The sequence below is a fragment of the Phyllobates terribilis genome, unplaced genomic scaffold, assembly GCF_046119375.1.
Source record: "Phyllobates terribilis strain yellow unplaced genomic scaffold, ASM4611937v1 Scaffold_201__1_contigs__length_3545014, whole genome shotgun sequence".
Lineage (NCBI taxonomy): Eukaryota > Metazoa > Chordata > Amphibia > Anura > Dendrobatidae > Phyllobates > Phyllobates terribilis.
In genome coordinates this window covers 1318606-1341751 of record NW_027362961.1, presented here as the reverse complement: position 1 = coordinate 1341751, position 23146 = coordinate 1318606, and the positions used below count along the sequence as shown (strand labels likewise).

The 23146-nt window shown below is 46.4% G+C and overlaps 1 protein-coding gene across 2 annotated transcripts in view; it reads right to left on the bottom strand.

Annotated features, from left to right (window-relative positions):
• Positions 1–4864: 4864 nt before the first annotated feature.
• LOC141213649 (isovaleryl-CoA dehydrogenase, mitochondrial-like) overlaps positions 4865–23146 on the bottom strand; it is a 39212-nt gene continuing 20930 nt past the window's right edge. The window contains exons 1-3 of one of the 2 annotated variants that reach the window (XR_012283070.1): positions 11997–12073; positions 7948–8020; positions 4865–5354 (exon numbers count right to left, since the gene is read on the bottom strand). Coding sequence is in view for 1 of the 2 variants with exons in the window: in XM_073665255.1 (XP_073521356.1) it covers positions 5221–5354; positions 7948–8020 (207 nt within the window). In the remaining variant the exon portion in view is untranslated. Of the gene's footprint in view, positions 5355–7947; positions 8021–11996; positions 12074–23146 lie in introns of those variants that run through there. The other variant, XM_073665255.1, reaches the window with a different exon arrangement.

The following is a 23146-nucleotide window of genomic DNA, read 5'->3' as shown; positions in this document are numbered from 1 at the left end:
GGCCTCTTTTGACGCCAATTCAGGCGGAGGACTTGTTCCACAGAGGGTATTTCCATCCCTCCTCGTGCGCGGTATCAGCACTTACCTCATGTTGGAGGAGATGATGAATTCCGGCTCGAAGGACCAAGATGACAGGAGAATTTCACCTTTTACCAAGAGGATAAGACGACACCTGAATTCTGAAGTAAAACTCTGTTTACCTGTTAACAAGGAGACAAACAAGCTGAGCGGCTGTCTGACCCTAATACATTGTGATCAAGGTTATACAGACAATGCAGAATCAGATAATAGTCAGTTACAATTAATTCTTGCTGCTGACTATAGAGAACATAACTAAGGATTCAAATCTCCACTAATGGACACAGTGAATATATATATACAACATGGATGACATGATATACTCATTACAGAAATTATTATAACTCTCCCTTACAGATCCAGGTCCAAGTCACAAGAAGTTGGACACTTGGTTACAGGGGTTGTTGGTTATGGATGACCCCTAATAGGATAAATCCCCCCTCCCCTCTACCCATCTCCCCACAGCACCCATGAAATTCATAGGTCTATCCATGTTCACCCTGAGGAGAGGGGCTGTATGTAGAGGGTCTCTCTATCCTCTGCTGCGGACCCCCATCTATTATCTTCATACACCCTGGGGGCGTCTAAAGCGGACAACCCCTCCCCCTGCTAGAACCTCCATATTACACCCAGGTGGGTACATTACGTGGGGGGCCGCGCTCCAGGTCCTCGGTCCATCAGTAATGGCGCTGATCGTGGCAGCGCGGCCTTCTCTCACGGAATCTTCTTTATGACATGTGTTTATGACCTCATAACAGTTGTCATGGTGACTACAGGGGCTATTACTGATGCAGGGCCCCAGTATTAACCCTTTCACCACAGGCCATTCTCTTCACTGTAGCGGCCATTAATCTGCACTTGTTACCAGGCAGGCGCCTTATCATTATGGCGTCCCTTACACGGCCTGAGAATACAGGTTACAGGCTCCATGTAGAGGTGTTTAGGTGACCTGTAACGCTGAGGTCCATAGACCGGGCTTATAACCAGCACCAGGGTCGCCGGCCCACCACAAACTCCAGCACAGAACAATACGGCACTTTATCGCCCGCTCTGGAGAAACAATTACATTTTCTGAAGCTGAAGAAACTTCTGCAGATTATTGTGAGTAATTCTCATCATGTTACAGATGACAGTGACTGCAGCTGACGTTACACATCAGGATTATGGGCTGTGGACATTTATCACTTATAATCACAAGCATTTATTATGGTTTTCCAATGTGTCCGTAATAAATATCGTCTGGCCGTGATTTTTTTCATAAATCGTCTAGAAATAGTAAAAGTGCAGTTTGTCATTTGCAAACAGGTAGTAAACTATTTTTTTAATTCAATTTCATTTTATTGCATAAAGTGTTTTAGGCTGCGTGCCCACGATGCGGATTTAATGCATTTCCACCACGAAAGTGCATTAAAAACGCTTGGTAATCTGCATGTGCTGTGCACATGCTGCAGAAATTTCCGCTGCGTATTATCATTGCGGAAAAATCGACAGCACGTCCATTTCTTGTGCGTAATTGCCGCCATTGACTTGCATTGAACTGCATAACATCCGCATGTATGCATGCGAATGTTATGCGGTTCAATGCGTGGATGGTACCCGGGTCTGGAGCAGAGGAGACTCTCATCCGACCCGGGTACCATTAGTAAAAAAAAAAAGAATTAAAACGTAAAAAAAAAAAAAAACATTATACTTACCTCTTCCGCGGTGTCCTCTGTAATTGGCGTCCTGCCGTGTTCTAAAAGGACCTGCGCTGACGTCATTTAGTCATGTGATGGTCACACGACCGCTGATGTCGGCGGTTGCATGACCCGTTTTTTACATGCGGAAATGCATGCAAAAATGCTTAAAAAACGCTTCTCCCTGGCAGAAAAAAACGCATGTAAAATCTGCATGTGTTTTTTTTTCTGCCAGGGAGAGGCAGAAACGCTCAGGAAAAATCTGCATCTATTCTGCATCGTGGGCACATAGCCTAAATCTGATTTTGATGTTACATACATCTACTGGAGTACGGAGGAGTTTCTGTACAATCAGTACCCATTGATAGGCAGAAGTGCTCACGGCAGCCTGCGTTGTAGGACGCAGATCACTCAGGATCCGGTTTATGGTGAATATATAATTATTTTACATTTTTGGGCCCTATTTTTTGTGGGCGACAGTGTCAATATAACTGTAAAAGGAATCCTCAGGGGGGCATTATTAGCAGTTCAGTGGACACCTAAAGGGCATTATTACACTATAGGGACACTCAGGGTATGATAACTTTCCAATGAATCCACAGGTAGCATTCATGTTTCTAGAAGGCAATTTTACCAACTATAGGGCACAACGGGGACATGAATACTATGTGACTCACGGAGAGGAGCACGTACAGTAATAGGGAAAAATAACTGGTATCTACCACTACATGGCCGCTATAGAAGAGACCTCGGTGCAGATACCTGCGAGCTAGTGAAGGCAACAGTGAAATGGACGTACAGACCCCCAAATTCGGCATATACTGCTGTGAGGGAGGCTCCAGATGAGAAATATTAAAACAGGCTGCAAATATTGTTCCTTTGTCAGTGGCCTTTAAAAGGGTTTTTCCTCATCTTCATAGATGGGCACTGTCAGATAGTGTTGGTAAAAACAAGCACTTTTGCATTTCATTGCTTATTAAACTTTTCAGTCGTTCTTGAGTTAACGCTTTTCTTTTGTTTACAGCTTGTTGCCTTGGAGACCGACCACCGCTGTGGTCTACCTTGTGCTGAAACTGGTTAGGAAGTTGTGGTGCGCTTCAGCGTTTCGGGACAGGTTCAATACAGCGCTTACAAGCTCAATGGAAAAGAGCATGTAAGCACTGCTTATGTTCTGCTGTCCAGCAGCAGTGGTCGGTCTCCAAAGCAATGAGCTGTAACTAAAAGAATAAAGTGTTAATATTTCAAGAACGACTGACAATTTTAATAAGCAGTAAATTGCAAAAATCACTTGTATTTACAAGAACTATCCAACAATACCCATTTGGGAATAACCCTTTTAAGGCCACGACCCCACTATCAGTATTCAGTCAGTATTTTTTCTCAGGAGTGGGAGACAAAACCAGGAGTGGGTGATAAATCCAGAATTGGTGACTTGTTTCTATTATACCTTTTCTCTGATTGTTCCTCATCTGGTTTTGGCTCCCACTCCAGAGGAAAGATACTAACCGAATACTGATAGTGGGGCCGTGGCCTAAGTGTGATTTCTGCCCCTGCCGCGGTCAGTCCGTCGGGTGTCTGGCAGGTTATTCATTTACTGCATATTAAACAATTCTGTGGTGATTATTTCCCATGTTAGGAGCATATGTGCTAATGGATAGAATAACTTTCTTTTAGATTTTAATAATATGCCCATAGGGGCGATCTATTAAATGTTTTATTTAGAAATCTGTCTTGTGCTAAAACTTGCAATTGTTTCTTTTTATAAAGTGTCTGTGATTAGGCCTGAGGGGCGGCCTATACATCTGATAGACTTTCTATAATATACCAGAATTCAGCACATAAAGCAGCTCTATGGCTGCTCACAGCAGATGGAGATTTCAATTTGCTTCAAGAACGGCTAAATCTTTACCTTATTTATTACATGGTGTTCCCCTCTTCATAAATCCAGCACAAATCAGACTGGACTGTGACTCGCCTGTCTTAGGAAATTTCCCTCCTTAGTATTTATTGTGAGATGCAGCAAGAATAGAATTAAAATACAATTGAAAACAAATCCCCACCACTACCAGCAGGGGTCACTAAAGTACATTGTGACACCTGCCTGCAATCTACTAAACCTCCACCGGGGGGATATATTTCTATTATTTTACTCCTCGTATCAACTCTTTCCCCATTTATTCCATGTGTATTTTATTTAGGACTACTGCTAAAGAGAACCTGTCGCTTGCTTAAAAACAAAAAATTGAGTTATATTCTTTGTAAAAATTCCAGATCTCCCCCTGATTCTGCCACAGAAGAATCAGTGATTTTTACAAGTAATTTAACTGAAATTTTCTATAATTTTTCTTAAGAGCTTATATTTTCTTAAAGCCCTTCACATAAATCCTGTAGAAAAGCAGAGTGAAGCCGACCACATACACCACAATAAGCTAAAACCGCCACTGGTGCTGATATAGTCTAATATGTCCAAAAACTCTCATACTCTGAATGTGCAGTATTTCATCAGCACTATAGGAGCTGGAACTGACTTCCTTTCACCTCCCAGCATGCATTTCTCCTGCCATTGCCTTCACTGGACTATGCAGGATGACAGACAGGACAGGAATGAAGAGATGAAGCATCCACTTTCTGTAATGCATCTCTGCTCTTACAGGGTGGGTTACACTTAGACAACCCCTTTAAGACTTACATTGGTGACAGGTCACTAATGTATGATTGGTGGGGGTGAGACACCCGGGACTCCCACCAGTCAGCTGTTCCTGATGTCGGCGGCGTCACAAAACTGCTCAGTTATGGATCTGCACAGCGCCTGTATAGTGGCCGCGGCCGGTACTGCACATCCGCCCCCTATTCAAATCAATAGCAGGTGGAGTGCAGTGCCCGGTGGAGTGCAGTGCCCGGTCGCACCCACTGTGCAGCTCTGTAACTGATCAGTCCTGGCCGCTGACACCAGGAACAGCAGATTGGCGGGGGTGCAGAGTGTCGCACCCCCACCGATCAGACATTGATGACCTATACTAAGGATAAGTCATCAATGTTAAATGTTTAAGTCCCAGACAACTCCTTTAACAGGCTGTAGATATCACTATAGACAGCACTGGGGAAAATAATGACAGATGATTGACGTATGCTTTATTTGTTCCTGGAGCAATACACAGACTCCATAAACAGTGATCAGTGGGGGTGATCAGAGCCCCCCATCTCTTGGATATAACTATACGGTTCATGGTTTCATGTCCCCGGTATAAGAATCTTCACATTCACTTGATAAAGAGTCGGTAGACAGAGCACTGGACCGGTCCGGTCTCCTAACAGTCCAGTCTGTGCGGCCACGAGGCTCGCAGCTACGAGGTAAGTGTTTTAGGCAGTGAGTGCCCATCGCTCCTCATCCACCCGGGTGCAGAGAGATTTTTGCGGATTGAGTTCGGAGTTAGAGCCATGATCGGTGATCTCCAAGGTCGGCAGGTTACTTGTACAGAGCATTGAAGGCTCTTCCTATGACCAGTCTCCGAACCTCGGTAGTACCAGCCCCTATTTCATAAAGCTTGGCATCACGAAGGAAGCGGCCCATCGGGTAGTCGTTTATATAGCCATTGCCCCCTGTGGAGAAATAAACATTTATAAAAGAACAGTGAACATGGGGTGGTCTCAGTCTTCATGGGTAAAATTGCAAAATACGGTAAAAACTTTTCAATTTACTTCTTATTAAAAATCCTCTCAGACCTAGAGAAGAGAGATATTTTTAGGTCACCAGCCACCTCTGCCAGTCTGTCAGAGGTGGTCGGTCTCCTAGGGAAGGAGTGCTGTCCGCTCTGGATCCGGCCGGCTTCATTATGCCTCTGTCCTCTGATTCTCCAGGAGGGAAGGCTGCTTCTGATTGCAGCACTGGAGAGCGCACAGGACGGGTGGCACCTCTGGTCCGAACTGTCAATCATCAGGAGCAAGCAGGAAGCCAGAGGATGGGGAGCAGAGGACGGGAAGAACCTTTTAATGGGAATCTGTCAGCAGGATTGTCTATGTAATCTGAGATCAGAATAATGTCCGGCCAGATTCCAGCAATGTGTTACTACAGGGCTGTGTGCTGCTGTATCAATAAAATCAGTCTTAAATCAGCAGGATATTATCATTACAGCACTAGGTGTCTGATCAGCAGCTTTCTATCAATATATAGTGTACACAGGAAGGTGCCAATCAGTGGTGTGGGCGGGGGTTATACACAGGAAGGTGCCAATCAGTAGTGTGGGTGGGGTTATACACAGCTGCCAATCAGTGCTGTGGGCGGGGGTTATACACAGCTGCCAATCAGTGCTGTGGGCGGGGGTTATACACAGCTGCCAATCAGTGCTGTGGGCGGGGGTTATACACAGCTGCCAATCAGTGGTGTGGGCGGGGGTTATACACAGGAAGGTGCCAATCAGTAGTGTGGGTGGGGTTATACACAGCTGCCAATCAGTGCTGTGGGCGGGGGTTATACACAGCTGCCAATCAGTGGTGTGGGCGGGGGTTATACACAGCTGCCAATCAGTGGTGTGGGCAGGGGTTATACACAGGAAGGTGCCAATCAGTAGTGTGGGTGGGGTTATACACAGCTGCCAATCAGTGCTGTGGGCGGGGGTTATACACAGCTGCCAATCAGTGGTGTGGGCGGGGGTTATACACAGCTGCCAATCAGTGGTGTGGGCGGGGGTTATACACAGCTGCCAATCAGTGGTGTGGGCGGGGGTTATACACAGCTGCCAATCAGTGGTGTGGGCGGGGGTTATACACAGCTGCCAATCAGTGGTGTGGGCGGGGGTTATACACAGCTGCCAATCAGTGGTGTGGGCAGGGGTTATACACAGCTGCCAATCAGTGGTGTGGGCGGGGGTTATACACAGCTGCCAATCAGTAGTGTGGGTGGGGTTATACACAGCTGCCAATCAGTGGTGTGGGCGGGGGTTATACACAGCTGCCAATCAGTGGTGTGGGCGGGGGTTATACACAGCTGCCAATCAGTGGTGTGGGCGGGGGTTATACACAGCTGCCAATCAGTGGTGTGGGCGGGGATTATACACAGCTGCCAATCAGTGGTGTGGGCGGGGGTTATACACAGCTGCCAATCAGTAGTGTGGGCGGGGGTTATACACAGCTGCCAATCAGTAGTGTGGGCGGGTGTTATACACAGCTGCCAATCAGTGGTGTGGGCGGGGGTTATACACAGCTGCCAATCAGTAGTGTGGGCGGGGGTTATACACAGCTGCCAATCAGTAGTGTGGGCGGGGGTTATACACAGCTGCCAATCAGTAGTGTGGGCGGGGGTTATACACAGCTGCCAATCAGTAGTGTGGGCGGGGGTTATACACAGCTGCCAATCAGTAGTGTGGGCGGGTGTTATACACAGCTGCCAATCAGTGGTGTGGGAGGGGTTATACAGGGCTAAGCATTTAGAGCTCTGCAGCAGAGAAAACTGTTTTTGTATCAAAAATGACACATCGCTGGAATCAGGGTCTCTGCCCCTCCACCATGCTGCTCTCCGATTATATAACAAAAACCTACTTAAAGATTCCCTTAAAGTGAATACAGGCAACAATCTAAACCTGACACCTTTACTTGCACAAATCGCAACGCTTGTCAACACTGAATTCCTAAACATTGGAGATGCCTATATATGAAAACACAGCGGTGGTGGTGCGCTTGCTCCCAGAGCCATCCCAGTCTTTTCATACAGGTGAAGACACATAGGGCAAGTTTCATTTGCAGTTAAAATTTAAAGTCCTTTTCTCATTTTTTTTTTTTTTTTACATCTTGGATCATTACTTGATGGGGTTTTTTTTGCACCAAAATAATTCTTCAAAATGGCGCACACAGTACAATGAATTCATTATTTTCGTCTTTAATCTTTTTTTTTTTGTGACTTTAATGAAAAAAAAATTGGATGCTCCTCTAACACAGCGCAAAATTTTGTGCGAGAAATGTATCATATAAAATCAATTATGGAGGTTATATTTTTCGGGCACAGAGTTTGCTCAATTGATGAATCGGCTGAAAACATTAGGCAAAAAAAAACCAAAAAAAACCCCCACAGCCGTAATGGTGATCGCTTTGTGTTGTGGACTGCTGGAAACATCGAGGGCAAAACTGAAGAATAAATATGTATCAGTAGTGCTGGTGGATTTAGGTGTTGGCCAAAAGGCACAGGTTAGACTCTCCTTACCTAGACACTGAATACCATCGAGGGCCACTTGGGTAGCAGATTCAGCAGAGTAAAGGATAACGCCAGCACAATCCTGTAAGTAAATGACATGTTCCCAATTTATCACATACAATAACCAGAATTGAAGAAGAACAAAAATTCTACTTTAAAGAGGACATGTCACCAAGTCAGAAGTGACCAGTGTTTGCCCTTACTTTATTCCCGCTGCTCCCCCGAGTATTACACTTTTTCATTTTTTTAAATCCACCATACGGTTGCAGAGATATGGGCCTTTTTATTTAGTGTTGATTGTGTGTAATCTTTATAAGGGGGCGTGGCCCACAGGATAATTATGCAGAGCAGCCTAAAGACACGCCCCTGAGGATCCTGTGAGCCACGCCCCCTTTGATATAGATCATAAAATTTAGCAGTAAGTAAAAAGGCCCATATCTCTGGAACAGTATGGCAGATTTAAAAAAAAATAAAAAATCATGTTCAGGGAAGAAGTAGGAATACAATAAAAGAAAGAAAGAAAAAAAAAAGCTCCCTTTTCATCTAAAGACAGGTCAATGTTTAATAAGACCCCTCTTCGGTGGGGTCTCCTCTTCGGTGGGGTCTCCTCTTCGGTGGGGTCTCCTCTTGGGTCTCCTCTTTGGTGGGCCTCCTCTTGGGTCTCCTCTTCGGTGGGGTCTCCTCTTTGGTGGGGTCTCCTCTTTGGTGGGTCTCCTCTTCGGTGGGTCTCCTCTTCGGTGGGTCTCCTCTTCGGTGGGGTCTCCTCTTCGGTGGGGTCTCCTCTTCGGTGGGGTCTCCTCTTCGGTGGGGTCTCCTCTTGGGTCTCCTCTTCGGTGGGGTCTCCTCTTCGGTGGGGTCTCCTCTTTGGTGGGTCTCCTCTTGGGTCTCCTCTTCGGTGGGTCTCCTCTTCGGTGGGGTCTCCTCTTCGGTGGGGTCTCCTCTTCGGTGGGGTCTCCTCTTCGGTGGGGTCTCCTCTTCGGTGCCAATTCTGGTGTTCTTAACAGAAGCATACAGTCTAGATCACGTGAAGTCATTATCGGTCTTTACTCCTCTTTGGTCAGACCTCATCTGGAATACTGTGTACAGTTTTGGGCACCACATTTTAAAAAAGACATCGACAAACTGGAGCAAGTTCAGAGAAGAGCGACCAGAATGGTGACTGGTCTGCAAACCATGTCCTATGAGGAACGGTTGCAGGATTTGGGAATGTTTAGCTTGCAAAAAAGAAGACTGAGAGGAGACTTAATAGCTGTCTACAAATATGTCAAGGGCTGTCACATTGTAGAAGGATCATCTTTATTCTCATTTGCACAAGGAAAGACTAGAAGCAATGGGATGAAACTAAATGGGAGGAGACACAGATTAGATATTAGAAAAAACTTTTTGACAGTGAGGATGATCAATGAGTGGAACAGGCTGCCACGAGAGGTGGTGAGTTCCCCTTCAATGGACGTCTTCAAACAGAGGCTGGACAGACATCTGTCTGAGATGATCTAGTGAATCCTGCTTTGAGCAGGGGGTTGGACCAGATGACCCAGGAGGTCCCTTCCAACTCTACTATTCTATGATTCTATGATTCACATGCTGTTGTGCAAATGGAATAGACAATAGATGGAAATTATTGGCAATTATCAAGACACCCTCAATAAAGGAGTGGTTCTGCAGGTGGGGACCACAGACCACATCTCAGTACCAGTGCTTTCTGGCTGATGTTTTGGTCACTTTTCAATGTTGGTTGTGCTTTCACACACGTGGTAGCATGAGACGGACTCTACAACCCACAGAAGTTGCTCAGGTAGTGCAGCTCATCCAGGATGGCACATCAGTGAGAGCTGTGGCAAGAAGGTTTGCTGCATCTGTCAGCGTAGTGTCCAGAGGCTGGAGACACTACCAGGAGACAGGCCAGTACACCAGGAGACGTGGAGGGGGCCGTAGGAGGGAAACAACCCAGCAGCAGGACCGCTACCTCCGCCTTTGTGCAAGAAGCAACAGGAGGAGCACTTCCAGAGCCCTGCAAAATGACCTCCAGCAGGCCACAAATGTGCATGTGTCTGCACAAACTGTTAGAACTGACTCCATGAGGGTGGTATGAGGGCCCGACGTCCACACATGGGGGTTGTGCTCACAGCCCAACACTGTGCAGGACGCTTGGCATTTGCCACAGAACACCAGGATTGGCAAACTCGCCACTGGCTCCCTGTGCTCTTCACAGATGAAAGCAGGTTCACACTGAGCACATGTGACAGACGTGACAGAGTCTGGAGACGCCGTGGAGAGCGATCTGCTGCCTGCAACATCCTTCAGCACGACCGGTTTGGCAGTGGGTCAGTAATGGTGTGGGGTGGCATTTCTTTGAAGGGCCGCACAGTCCTCCATGTGCTCGCCAGAGGTAGCCTGACTGCCATTAGGTACCGAGATGAGATCCTCAGGCCCCTTGTGAGACAATATGCTGGTGCAGTGGGCCCTGAGTTCCTCCTAATGCAGGACATTGCAGTGTGTATTTTCTTATGTCCATGTATTTACTACTAAAAGTAATTTTTTACATTTAGATTTCATTTTTCACTGGTTATTACAGACTTATTGCTTCCCTGCACATTCAAGTTTCATGTTTTCTTTGGGCATAGATCAGCTAAAAGGCACTCAGGAAAAAAAAACAGATGAAAGATCTACAAACTCTCCCTTAAGACTGTCAGAAGGAGCTCACTGATAGATTCTCAGTTAGCTAATTTTGCAGCCAGGAATAGACAGTGCAGCACAGATGCTACAGAACGCAACATTTTTAATGAAACTCAATAACGGAAATCAATTTTAGCCCCAAATACTTGCATTAAAGTAAAAAAAACAAATGGCCGCAAAGCAGGACAACCGCTTTAACTCCTTACCAACATCTGCCGTACATGTATGGTATAAGTCAGTAGCGGGTGCATGGAGCAGAGTCAGCTCGCCCCGTACATGGCAGATAATGGCTGTGACAAACAACCAGGACCTGCCTCTAAGAGCTGCGAGTGGAGCGAAGATCTGCCCACCACTGTTAACCTGTTCAGTGCTGCTGTCAATCTCTAACAGCAGCATTAACAGCGCGCCGGCATTGGGATGCATCGTTCCATGCGCCCACCGGCGCTCCTGTGACGCGATCACAGGGCGCAGATGGACCGCTATGACATCCGGGGGTCTGCTGAAGCCTCCGTGCCTGTCATCATAAAGCTTCATTTGGGCTGTAAAGAAGAAAGTGATTTTGCTATATGGAGCATTACTGTGGTATCGCTGTATATAGCACAAGCAATCAGATGATGTATACAAATGCAGTGAAAATTTAAAAAAAAAAAAAAAGTCTAAAATATTAAAACCCCACACGTTCAACTCACCTCCCACTAAAAATAAAGATAATAAAAATATACACATTTGTGGTATGGTCTCTTTCAGAGAAATACAATCTATCCAAATATAAAAAACAAACGATCAGAGAACACAGAAAAAAATTCAAAAAGACAAAATTGCATTTTTTTCGTTCGCCACAATACTGCAGAAAACCCTGTAAGAAGCGATGACCATGTCATATGTGTCCCAAAATGTTATCAATAAAGTCCTCTTGCCCTTCAAAAAATAAGCCCCCACACAGCTCCATCAACCCGAAAAACGAAAATGTTACGGGTCTCAGAAAAACTCTTGGAGAAGTTTGGTGTTGCTGTAATCACACTGAGGAGTAGGATCCTATTACCAGGTCATTTTCACCACACTATGTGCGCCGTTAAAATCCTTCCCAGAAAAACAAGGTCAGGCTTTTTTTTTCGCACTTTTACTGCACTTGGAATGTTTTTCCCGTTTTCTAGTACTATGTGGTAAATGAATGGTGGGATTTATAAGTACCGCTCATCCTACAAAATAACAAGACCTCACACTATGTGGACAGACATTAAAAGTTATAGCCCTTGGAAAAAGCCAAGGAAAAAACAGAAAAAACCATCAATTGGTTCTGTTGGGAAGAGGTAAAGCTGAAGAAACGCATGTAACAGCAGAATATGGAGGAAGGTGAGATATCACAGGCTGGTGGATACTACCTGCTCCATCGCTGGCAGAGTAACCCATCCCCATGGTGGCCGCTGAGATCTTCTCTTGTAGAAACGGATCCAAAATCTATAAAACATGGGGAACAGTCAGCAGAGGGTTTGGTGATTGGCTCATATTGGCGATATACCCAGGGGCATTACTGGGCACAGGGAAGATTGGGAATGAATAGGATTGGCTGTTAGATATGTGATCTCTTCAATTAAAGGGGATGTCTAGTTGGAACAAGTTCTCACTGATCTCTGGATAGGTGATGACTCTTAGATCGGTGGGTTTGGCCGCTATGACCCAATCAGCAGAACAGCACTTATAGATAGAAGTGAGCGAAGTGCAAATGTTCAACCGCCGGTCCGTTCATTCTCTATGGGGGGCGCTGTACTCAGCTTTCTCCTGCATAGAGAATGAATGGAGCGGTGGTCCGGGGAGGTACTAGCAGGGATTAGTTGGGTTCCCAGCAGATCTAGAAGTTGTCACTTATCATGTGTTGGGGAATAATGACTTCTCCTCTGATAAATGTGCTGATTCCTGTCAGTTGTGGTCGCTGAGTGCGTGTGATGGGATGTGGCTCCGTCCGTTATATTATATCACGTCTTATACCTATAATCTCGCTGATCGCAGGTGTCTGTCTTCACACTCAGATGAGATGGAACAAACTGACGATATAGGACTTTTTTTTTTTCTTCAAATTCAAACCGAGCAATCCTATTGGCTGAGTATGAATGCAGTTACCATGGTGACAGAAGTAGCTGCAGATTTAAAGGGACAAGATACTAATATTGTACTAAAGTGTATTTTATTATATACTTCACATAACTGACTGGGTACACCTTGGTGCTGGTGGGATGGCTTTTTTTTTAATCAAACAACATGTTTACTAAGTACCCTATATTATATATATTTCCTATTGCTTTTTACTTACTTATAGCAGGGTATATGTTCATATTGTTTCTATCCTAAGTTTGTCTATTTTCTAATAAAGACATGACCAGTCCTCTTTATAATTTTATAGTGACCCCATTGAGGTCATGGACTGATATTGGGGATTGCAGAGTTGGGGCAAGGTGTTGGTGCTAAGTAAGTGACATCAAATGAAGGCTATGGTGCATATGACTCGCCCCCTGGGCCGTGGGGCACTCGGATCCGGGCAGTAGGGGAACGATGGGAGTAGTAGTGGCAACTCGGTTCCGTGGCTCAGGGTGGTCAGGCCAGTAGTAGTCCGTTATGTGCTGATGTTTATGTCCGACTACGCCACCCGTGGATTTGCGGTTATTAGGAACCGCCGCTGCATGCAGACCGCTGGGGCTGATGAGGTGTGCAGCTAGGGTAGTGTGACTCCCCACGGGAAGAGTGCGGCCCCAGGGCAGTATAGTGGATGGTGGGAGTGATGGTAGTGAGGGTCCCAGTGCTGATAGTGCTGGAGAAGCAAGGAGCACACAGACAACAGGTTGCAGTCCAGGGTCTTTACTAGAACAGGTAAATTGACCCATAAACAGTCCCGGCTAGGAGGGGGACCTGGATGTCTGAGAGTAACGGGGAAATTGGCCCTGGTCAGGGTGAGGGTGTAGGCCTACCGTGCTTTCTGCGCTCCTTCTGGCTATCTCCTCCTGATAGGGTAACAGCCCACGTTTCCGAGCTTTCCGTGTATTCTCGCCTGTATGGCCTGCGACGTGGGTTCCTTTCTGCTCCCAGCCTTGTACGGCTTTACTGGTCCCTTCGGTTGTGGCAGGGCCTCCAGGCTTCTTAGGCCAAGGAATATACAGTCCCTTGCGGACTGGTTCTCTGCTGGGGGATGTGGAATCCTTCCAGCCTCAGACACCAAAGTCTGGTAAGGTCAGTCTCTGATTTGCCAAGACAGGCTCTCTTCGCCTCTCGTCTCTGGCTGGTGGCTCTCCTACTGCCACACTTCCTCTTAGGTGCAATCAACTTTCTGTCCCTGCTCCACTCTGGGACACGTCTCAGTGCTGAGACAGGCCATCCATTCTCTCTAACCCTGCCCCCAGTACCAGCTTTTATAGGGGCAGCCAGCTCCCCCTACTGGCCTGAGACAGGAGGCATTGCATGCTAATGTTCCCCTGACTAGAGAACCTCCCCCTTGCTCTCAGACACAGCTTTAATTACACTTGTGGCATCCAGGCCAGGGTGACACACATACATAGTAAATCAGTCTTGTTGTGCCACAGAAATCCTGTTCTATAACACAAAATATCTTCATATGATGAGGAGTTGTGTTGTGTTTTTCTCCATTTACATTCTAGCGTGGTGATCACATAAAATGTAAAATTCCTATTAAATAATTACTGAATGACAGTAGCCTGTATCCCTGGAGGACAAGTCATTTACCGCTTCACCAGGTTTGATGTTCTAATGCATTTAGATGTTTCAGTATTTGTATATATCTTTTTTTTCCCCCCTTAAGGGTATTCAAGCGCAGACTGTGGCAAACTTCTTCCTCGCCTTTGAAGCACAGCTTTCAATTATTCCTATCGTAAACCAGGTAAAAAGCTTCGAGCCGAGCGTGATCAGACTCCTTCAGTCCCGCAGCAGGTAAATCTGTGAACATCGCCGGCACTCCTGCTGTTCCTAGCACCGATCCCTCTATGAGCGGCTGTGCAGTAATGAAGGCAGGATTCACCCCAAACTTGCTCGTCTTTTTTTTCGATTTCCAGTTCTGGTAATTAGTGATACACATGTGTATATCCAGTGGTCAACTCAAAACCTATGTATGGAAAATCAATTGTTTGCTGTATGCATCTCATTTGTAGGATGCACACTATTCATTTCAATATGGAGCGGAGTAGGAGGAGACTTTCATTGCTGTCGCCCTTTACTTCCTCCCTGCTGATAGGAAATGCCATGCTGTTTGCTTGTGTCCTGTGATTACAGCAGCCTGCAACAGTTTTCAGCGTGCACTCCCCGGCTCAGGCATCAAGCAGTAAATGATAACATTAAAACGCTGCTACCCCTTTGTTAGTCACTTTTTTATCTTCTTCCCCTTCTACGAATGCTATAGTCCGTTATTCTAGAACTGCTCTGAAAATGGTTCTCTGGAGTGTTGGGATTTGGGTTTAGGGTGGGTTATGGGAATTGAAGTTCAGAATGATTTGATTAAAAAAAATATGAAATTAAAATTCCTCTGTTCTTGAGAAGGTCAGGAGAAAATGAAAGGATTCATCTAGTCTGTTCAGCGCTCCCAGGAGACAGGCACCAGGCGGAGGTATTAAAAGTCTTCAGAAATTTACTTAGATAAAAATCATCATAAAAAAACGATACATAGAACAACGCGTTTCGGCTATATATTGGTACAGAATAGCCTTCCTCAGGTAAGATATTGCTTTACAGTCTGTTAGAGTTATATAGTCTATATAGGTTCACTTGAATAAATTAATTAGGTTAAATGGTCAAGACCTGGTGGTTCTTCATTAGCTTAATTGCTGCTTGGTGGTTTTCAGTATGCTTGTTTCTTTTGTTGTTACAGGTATATTTGCAGTACATGATAAAATATATGGTGAAAAACACACACACATGAAAAACATTACAAACATTGATTTGCGTGTGTACAGTAGAGATGAGCGGTGTTCTACTCGAACTGTTCGCCAATCTCAAATTCGAGCTGTTTTGGGCGGTGTTCGAGCCGTTCGGCGAACACGAACAATTTGAGAAAAATTCGGCTGTTCGAGGTTATGTTCGATAACTGTTCGTGCACCAAAATCATAACTGGATTTTTTCTCAGTAATGATGAAAATTAATGTTAATACGCAGTTTGAGTGTACAGCGGGGTGGGGGGAGGGGCAGGGGATGGATCTCTGCAGGAATAATGAAGATCTCCATTTTTTTTTCTCTTTCCCGCATTTGCAGTGGGGAGGTGCAATCTGTCAGCCTATCAGCAGCGCACACACTGAGCGAAGTGCTTTTTTTCACACAAGCAAGGGCATGTGTGATTGGCAGTGTATGTCACATGTCCTTGCCCTATAAGACCAAGCCATTTTCCCCGTCGCCACCATTTTCTCACTGCTGCAGCTGCGTGTTAGACGGCACCGCTGTTGCTGTGTGCGCTATACCTTGTTAATTTCAAGCCAATTTTCGCACAAATCTACAGATAGCTTGGGAGTAGGGAATAGTTGTGATTGCAGTCCTTTTAAGGACTAGGTTACAGCATTTCCTACGACTTTTATCAGGCAGGTCTGTGCTCTTAAATAGATAGATTGTGGGAGTAAAGACTAATTGTAATTGCAGTCCTTTTCAGGACTAGGTTACATCAGTTCCTATCAGTTTTTGCCAGGCAGGTCTGTGCCAGTGCTGTGCAAGTTTTTTTCACAGCATTTGGCTGAATCTAGCAAAGCTAATCCTTTTTGGCCTATTGCAGAGTGTGTTAGTCAGTGGAGTAGCCTATCTGTGTTGCAAGATATACCACCTGTGTATAGAATACCAATTTTTTTACTGCACCTAGTGAAGTAAAATCTTTTGGGCATAGCATCATTCTATTAGTCCATCTATACTGACCTCCATCAGGTTGCAAATTAAAAATAATTTTTATCTGCATCTACCTCTGAAAAAATATTTGGGCTTCTAGCTGTGTGTGGGACTTGTTCTATTAGTCCATCTATACTGACCTCCATCAGGTTGCAAATTGAATATAATTTTTATCTGCATCTAGCTCTGAAAAAATATTTGGGCTTCTAGCTGTGTGTGGGACTTGTTCTATTAGTCCATCTATACTGACCTCCATCAGGTTGCAAATTGAATATAATTTTTATCTGCATCTAGCTCTGAAAAAATATTTGGCCTTCTAGCAGTGTGTGGGACTTGTTCTATTAGTCCATCTATACTGACCTCCATCAGGTTGCAAATTAAAAATAATTTTTATCTGCATCTACCTCTGAAAAAATATTTGGCCTTCTAGCAGTGTGTGGGTCTCATTGTATTAGGCCATCTATACCAAGCTCCACCAGCTTTGAAATTAATAATAATTTTTAGCTGCATCTAGCCCTGAAAATAATTTTTCCCAATAGTGGTAGCAATAGAAATATGGGGCGCGCGCCTGGCTAACAAAAATATACGCTTAATAACACAAAACACCAGCCTAGCGCACTGCATTAATAAGATGGCATCATCGTCTCTCCCAGTGCTAGGCCTACTACGCAGGCTAGTATTCCTGTGCCTAAAACACAATGTATGGGTCCGCGCTAGCCACTATGTTGAGGGGTATAAAGCTGCTGCTAACGCTTTATAACAATTCAATTGGCAGATTTTCACAGAGCTCTTCCACAACGCCCACCCATCGGGCAACAGTTGCCCACCCTCCCTATGGGATCTAGTGGCGAATAGTTGATGCCATTAATCAGAGCGTCAGTTGCCCCGTCAACGTGGCAAGCATACGGTAAGGCATGGGAAGAGTGGACACGACTAGTAGCAGGCAGACGGGTTGACCAATGTGAACAAGCCAGATCACAAGTCACCATAGAATTTCTCCACCAGCTAATGATGAGGGGCATATCAGGGGCGTCAGCGCAGCGGTGGCGGACCGGAGTAGCATTTCACTTCCAACTACTGAATTGGGGAGATGTGACAAAGATTCATCATCAGACAATCCATAAAAGGGTGGAAAAGGGGTCAGCCAAGTCAGGAATGTAGACGTCCCGTCCCGTGTCACTAAAACTGATTTCTCACATCTTATCCCTAACACCATTAACATGACACTCACAATTTGAAGCAACACTAATGTCTACTGCATTTGTGATCGCCTTCTTCGGGGCGCTATGTATAAGCGAATTAGTCCCTCAATCCAAAATTACCACCAGTGGACGCTTATTACACCAGGAAGTAGTCATAGCCAATAATGCAATACGTGTACGCATACACCAATCGAAAACGGTTCCAGCGGGCAGGGGTACTTGGGTACTTCTACAACCCACAAACGGTACACTGAGTCGGGTAACAATAGTAAAAACATATCTAACCATCAGATCACAAAGTAATTTCTTCGTATCACACATTGATGGAACGCCATTATCAAGATACCTGTTCCAAGCTATATTTAATAAATGCATAACATCGGCAGGGAACCACCCCAAAGATTACGGGACACACTCATTCCGCATAGGTGCGGCCACGGAAGCAGCAAGAGCAGGACTGTCAGAAACGGAAGTTCAGAGGATAGGGAGATGGCGATCCACGTGTTTGGCGAGATACATAAGACCGGACTTGTTATCCTAACGTGGTTTGTTTCTTTTACAGGTGACGATAAGCCAACAGTGTGAGTGATAGGCCACTCGTATATATATTGGGCACAAAAAAGGGCGAAAGTCCGCCCAGGCGGGAGGAAATTAGAGTTTCATAACACATATTTCAACTGGAGAGGTATTAGAGGCCTGCTATGGCCACAGGTACTAATGGAGGTAATCAAGGTAGGGAGAGAGGCAAGAGGTCCGGTCATCTTAGTTATACAGGCCGGGGGAAACAACCTAGGTCATCACAAGAGCGCATAACTAATGGCAATAATGAAACTAGACACTGAGCGCTTCAGAGAATTTTTCACAAAATTAGCTATAGTATGGTCAGAGATTGTGCCGATAGCGGTATGGCAAGGTGCGCGAGACATCACGGCCATCGAATGGACAAGGCGGGTAATAAATATTCGGATGGCAAAATTTAGAAGAGACAGAGGCGGTGTAGTGATACGACACCGACAACTGGAAGGAGATAAAGCAGGCCTCATACGGCCCGACGGTGTTCACTTAATAGATATTGGACTGGACATATTCCTGTCAGGACTCCAGGACAGAGTGGAACAAGCGTTAAGAGTGATGGGTGGGGGTCAGAGTCCTGCATACTAGTACGCTGGATCCTCCGTGGCCTGGAAATAGAAAGGACATGTTGGAGAGTTACACTTGTTGGCCAACTTGCCGGAGTGGGGACCCAGGGCATGCTGCAACAAGCTGAATTATTTTAGAAATAAAATGCCTTTCTAATGGAATGAGTATAAAGAGTTAATAAAGCTGTGACCGATCCTCACCTATCCAGTTGTAAGAGTTACATTATTGGGTTGTCCATAAAAGGGGGGCGGTAGGGGGGCTGAGCATCTGGGTTTGGTTGGGGGTCCCCACAGTCTGCCTAGGCTAGATTAATTTAAAAATTCTTATTAGATACACAGGCGGTGCAGCTTGCTTCGCAGCTGGGCTACTATGCCCAAAGTATTGCCTAGGCTAGATACAGTTAAAAATTCTACGCTGACTAGCAGACACTGAAGATTTGGAGCAGACCTCTGAGTAAACAGCTCTTCAGACTCAACCATCTGTGTTACCCCAAGCCATAGTGTATGTAGTTTCTTACAGTTAAAAGGGGGGGTGCGACCCAACCCACCTGGAATTGACGATGCCAACGTCACGTAAGACACAGCAAGGGGACTCCCAAAATTGTGGCACAGACACCACTTAACCCTAGAACGCATACCTGTGGCCTTGCAGGCCCGCCCAGTTAATTGTTTTCTATTTTCTGCAAGATTGCTTTAGTTAGAATTTTGAAACTCTAGGTATTCTTCATGTATATAGTTGTTTGTCATTTGAGTTTGAGTTATTCCATGTTATTTGCACACGGGCCTAAAGGGCCCCAGGTATGTGAAAGTGTAGATTTTTATGGTCATGCGTTCTAGGGTTAAGTGGCATCAATTGCCCCACTGTTGCTTAAAACGGTTGGTGAGGTGATTTTACCAAATCCCCAAGCTTTTAGTCTCCCAAGGATGACACAGGGGTAGAAATGTCCTTGCGAATCCATGATTTGATCATCTTTATGAACGTGAGTCTGTCTACATTCTCAGTGGACAGCCGCGTGCGCTTATCTGTCAGCACACCACCAGCAGCGCTGAACACACGTTCAGAGAGAACGCTGGCTGCATGGCATGACAAGATCTCCAAGGCGTGAGTGGCGAGCTCCAGCGATTTTTCAAGATTGGAATACCAAAATGAGCAAGGGTCCAGTGACACAGTCATGGCTTCGATGTTCACTTGGAGATTCTCCTGTACCATCCTCTCTAGGCATTGACTATGTGTCAGACTTCTTGTCTCCTGTGGCCTTGCAAAGGATGGTCTAAAAAAGTGGTGAAACGATTCCACAAAATTGCTGTTACCAGCAGATACTGTGTTACTGTTACTGTTTGAGTGATGAAGACTCGACAGTCCCACCGTTGGCAAGTTAGAACTGTGAGATTCACTACGTGCACCACTGGTGTTTTGTGGAAAAGCACATGTAAGATTCTGCAACAGATACTCCTGCATTCGTCAATACCTTTTTATGGCAGGAATTATTTCGGCAAATATACTTTTGTACCGGGGATCTAAGAGTGTGGCAACCCAGTAGTCGGGATTACTTCGAATTCTGACAATCCGGGGGTCATGTTGCAGGTAGTGCAGCAAGAAGGCACTCATGTGTCTTGCGCATCCAGAAGGACCAAGTCCTTGTTGTGTTGGTAGCGAGGTAAGAATCATGCTTCCTTCCTCTGCCCTCTCCCTCCAACCTCGCACAACAGAAATGTGATCAAGGTCTCCCTCATCTGATGAGTCTTCCATGCCCATTGCCAGTTCGTCCTCCACTTCTTCCTCGGCTCCTGCACCTTCCTCAACAGTTTGGCTGCTACCATGCGCCCTGGTTAATCCCTCTCCCCCACCCTCCCATGCCTGCCGCCTTGGTGCTGCCAACCGTCTGGACCTTGGAGATGTTATCCCTTCCGCATACGACTCCTCCTCTACTTCCTCCACCTCCTCTTGTCCCACCACCTGACTCCGAATTCTGTTTAACATGTGCTCCAGCATGTAAATCACCGTAATAGTCATGCTGATAATGGCATCGTCAGCACTAAACATCTTCGTCGCCATTTCAAGACTGTGCAGAAGGGTGCATAGGTCCCTGATCTGAGACCACTCCTCCAGCGTGATTTGCCCCACCTCTGGATCTCGTTGGCCCAGGCTATACGTCAGAACGTATTGCACCAGGGCTTGTCGGTGCTGCCACAGTCGCTGCAACATGTGCAGAGTTGAATTCCACCGTGTCGGCACATCGCATTTCAGCCGGTGAACTGGCAGGCCCAACGACTTCTGTAGAGATGTAAGTCGTTGAACTGCGGGATGCGAACGGCGGAAGTGAGCACACAGCGACCGTGCACTCTGCAGAAGGCCATCTAGTCCGGGATAATGGGCTAAAAATTGCTGGACAACCAGGTTCAACACGTGAGCCATACAAGGCACGTGTGTGACATTGCCCCTGCGAAGGGCCGCACCCAGGTTTGCAGCATTGTCGCACATGGCCTTCCCTGGTTGCAGGTCCAGTGGAGACAACCTTTCATGAAACTGGGTCTCCAGAGCTGACCAAAACTCCTCAGCTGTGTGACTCACATTTCCCAGACATTTCAAAGTAAACACTGATGCGTTGAGCCCAGCTGCCAGCATAGTAAGGAGGTGTGCAGGATTCCTTCTGCGCAGTTAGAAAGCAGGTGGCATTACCAGACAGGCTTTGGGTGCAGGTGGAGGACCGAGAGGAGGTTGAGGAGGCAGAAGCAGTGGAGGAAGTTCGAGATAAAGAGGATTAACACACAACTCGTGGGGACGGTAAGACTTGGACAGCAGCCCCTTGTCCTGCTGTCACCATAGTTACCCAGTGCCCAGTCAGCGACATGTAACGCCCCTGTCCATGCCTTCTCGTCCAAGTGTCTGTGGTGAAGTGCACCCTGTCACACACAGAGTTTCTCAAAGAAGCGGTGATGTTGTGTGCGACATGCTAGTGGAGTGCAGGCACACCTTTCTTTGAGAAGTAGTGCCGACTGGGCATCTGGTACTGGGGCACTGTGACGGACATAAGGTCTTGAAAATCCTCTGTGTCCTCCAGGTGGAAAGGCAGCATTTCTGTAGCCAACAGCTTGCAGATGGTGAAATTCAACCTCTTAGCTTTCTCATGGCTAGGAGGAAATGGTCTTTTACTTTTCCACATCTGAGGGACCGAGGGCTGGCTGTTGTGCTTAGACGGTGTTGAGTAGGGTGTCCCCGGCAACTGCCGATCTGTGAGGAAGATGCAGGCGGACATGTTAGGTTGCCTTGATCCAAAGGTGGTGCTCTCGATGTCGGAGAGCGCTCAACACTAGCAGGTGTTTCCACTTCCCAATGAACTGACGACCTGCCAATCACACTGGCTGTTGCGGGTAAAGAGGTGGCAGGTCTGCGTCCAAAAACATGTGTGACTGCTGTCCCCCCAGTCACAGAGGATGAAGAGGCTGCGGATGCACAAGATGGGGCAGACGGTGGTTGGCCCAGCCGGCTAGGCCGCATTGTAGCACAGTGAGCTTCCCACTGCAACTTATGCTTCATATCCATGTGACGGTACATGCATGAAGTACTCAAACTATGGATTTTTTGGCCTCTACTTAGCTTTTGCTGACAAATATTACAGATAACACGAGTTGGGTCATCCTTATCGATCTGAATAAATGCCCAGGCTATGCAAGGCTTAGAGCCCATGTGACCTGAAGAGCCACTACGACTTGTGGTCAGAGGCAGAGTTGTGGTTGAGGATGCAGTTGTTGACGTGCTTCCAGTACTCCGTCTCTGTTCAGGAAGGCGCAACCTAACCTCGTCGTCAATAGCATCTGTGATGCCCCGCTGCGCTTGGTATCACAGATCCTACAAGAGTGCATTGATGGAATCCTCCACATGAGGCCCCCATAAACATTTGTAGAGCCCCGAGGGCTCGGCCGCTACAGGGGTATTGCACCTCTGCCAGAGGTGTGGTATTCCACTCCCGGGTAAGGATGGAGTGTGGACCAGGGCTCAGTTAGCTGCATGCAGCACACACACCCCATTTCCGAGGGACAGCTCAACGGTGCTCCCACTAGACATAAGTGCAGGCACGACCGACCATGTCCCTGCTGGAGTGGGGAGGGAGGGGTGGAACACCCAGTGCTGTAGGGGCAGATAGTAGGCGGTTCCTGAGTGTAGGAAGGAGCCCATTGGTTGCTGGTCACCTGGGCTCATGGCTAGAGGGAGGTATAAAAGGTGGGCACCATCTTAGTTCTGGGTCAGTTCAGCCAGAGGAGAAGACAGGGAGTAGAGGCTCTGTAGGAGCTCTACTCCAGGAGGGCCTAGTGAGAGGCCGAGGAGGAGGT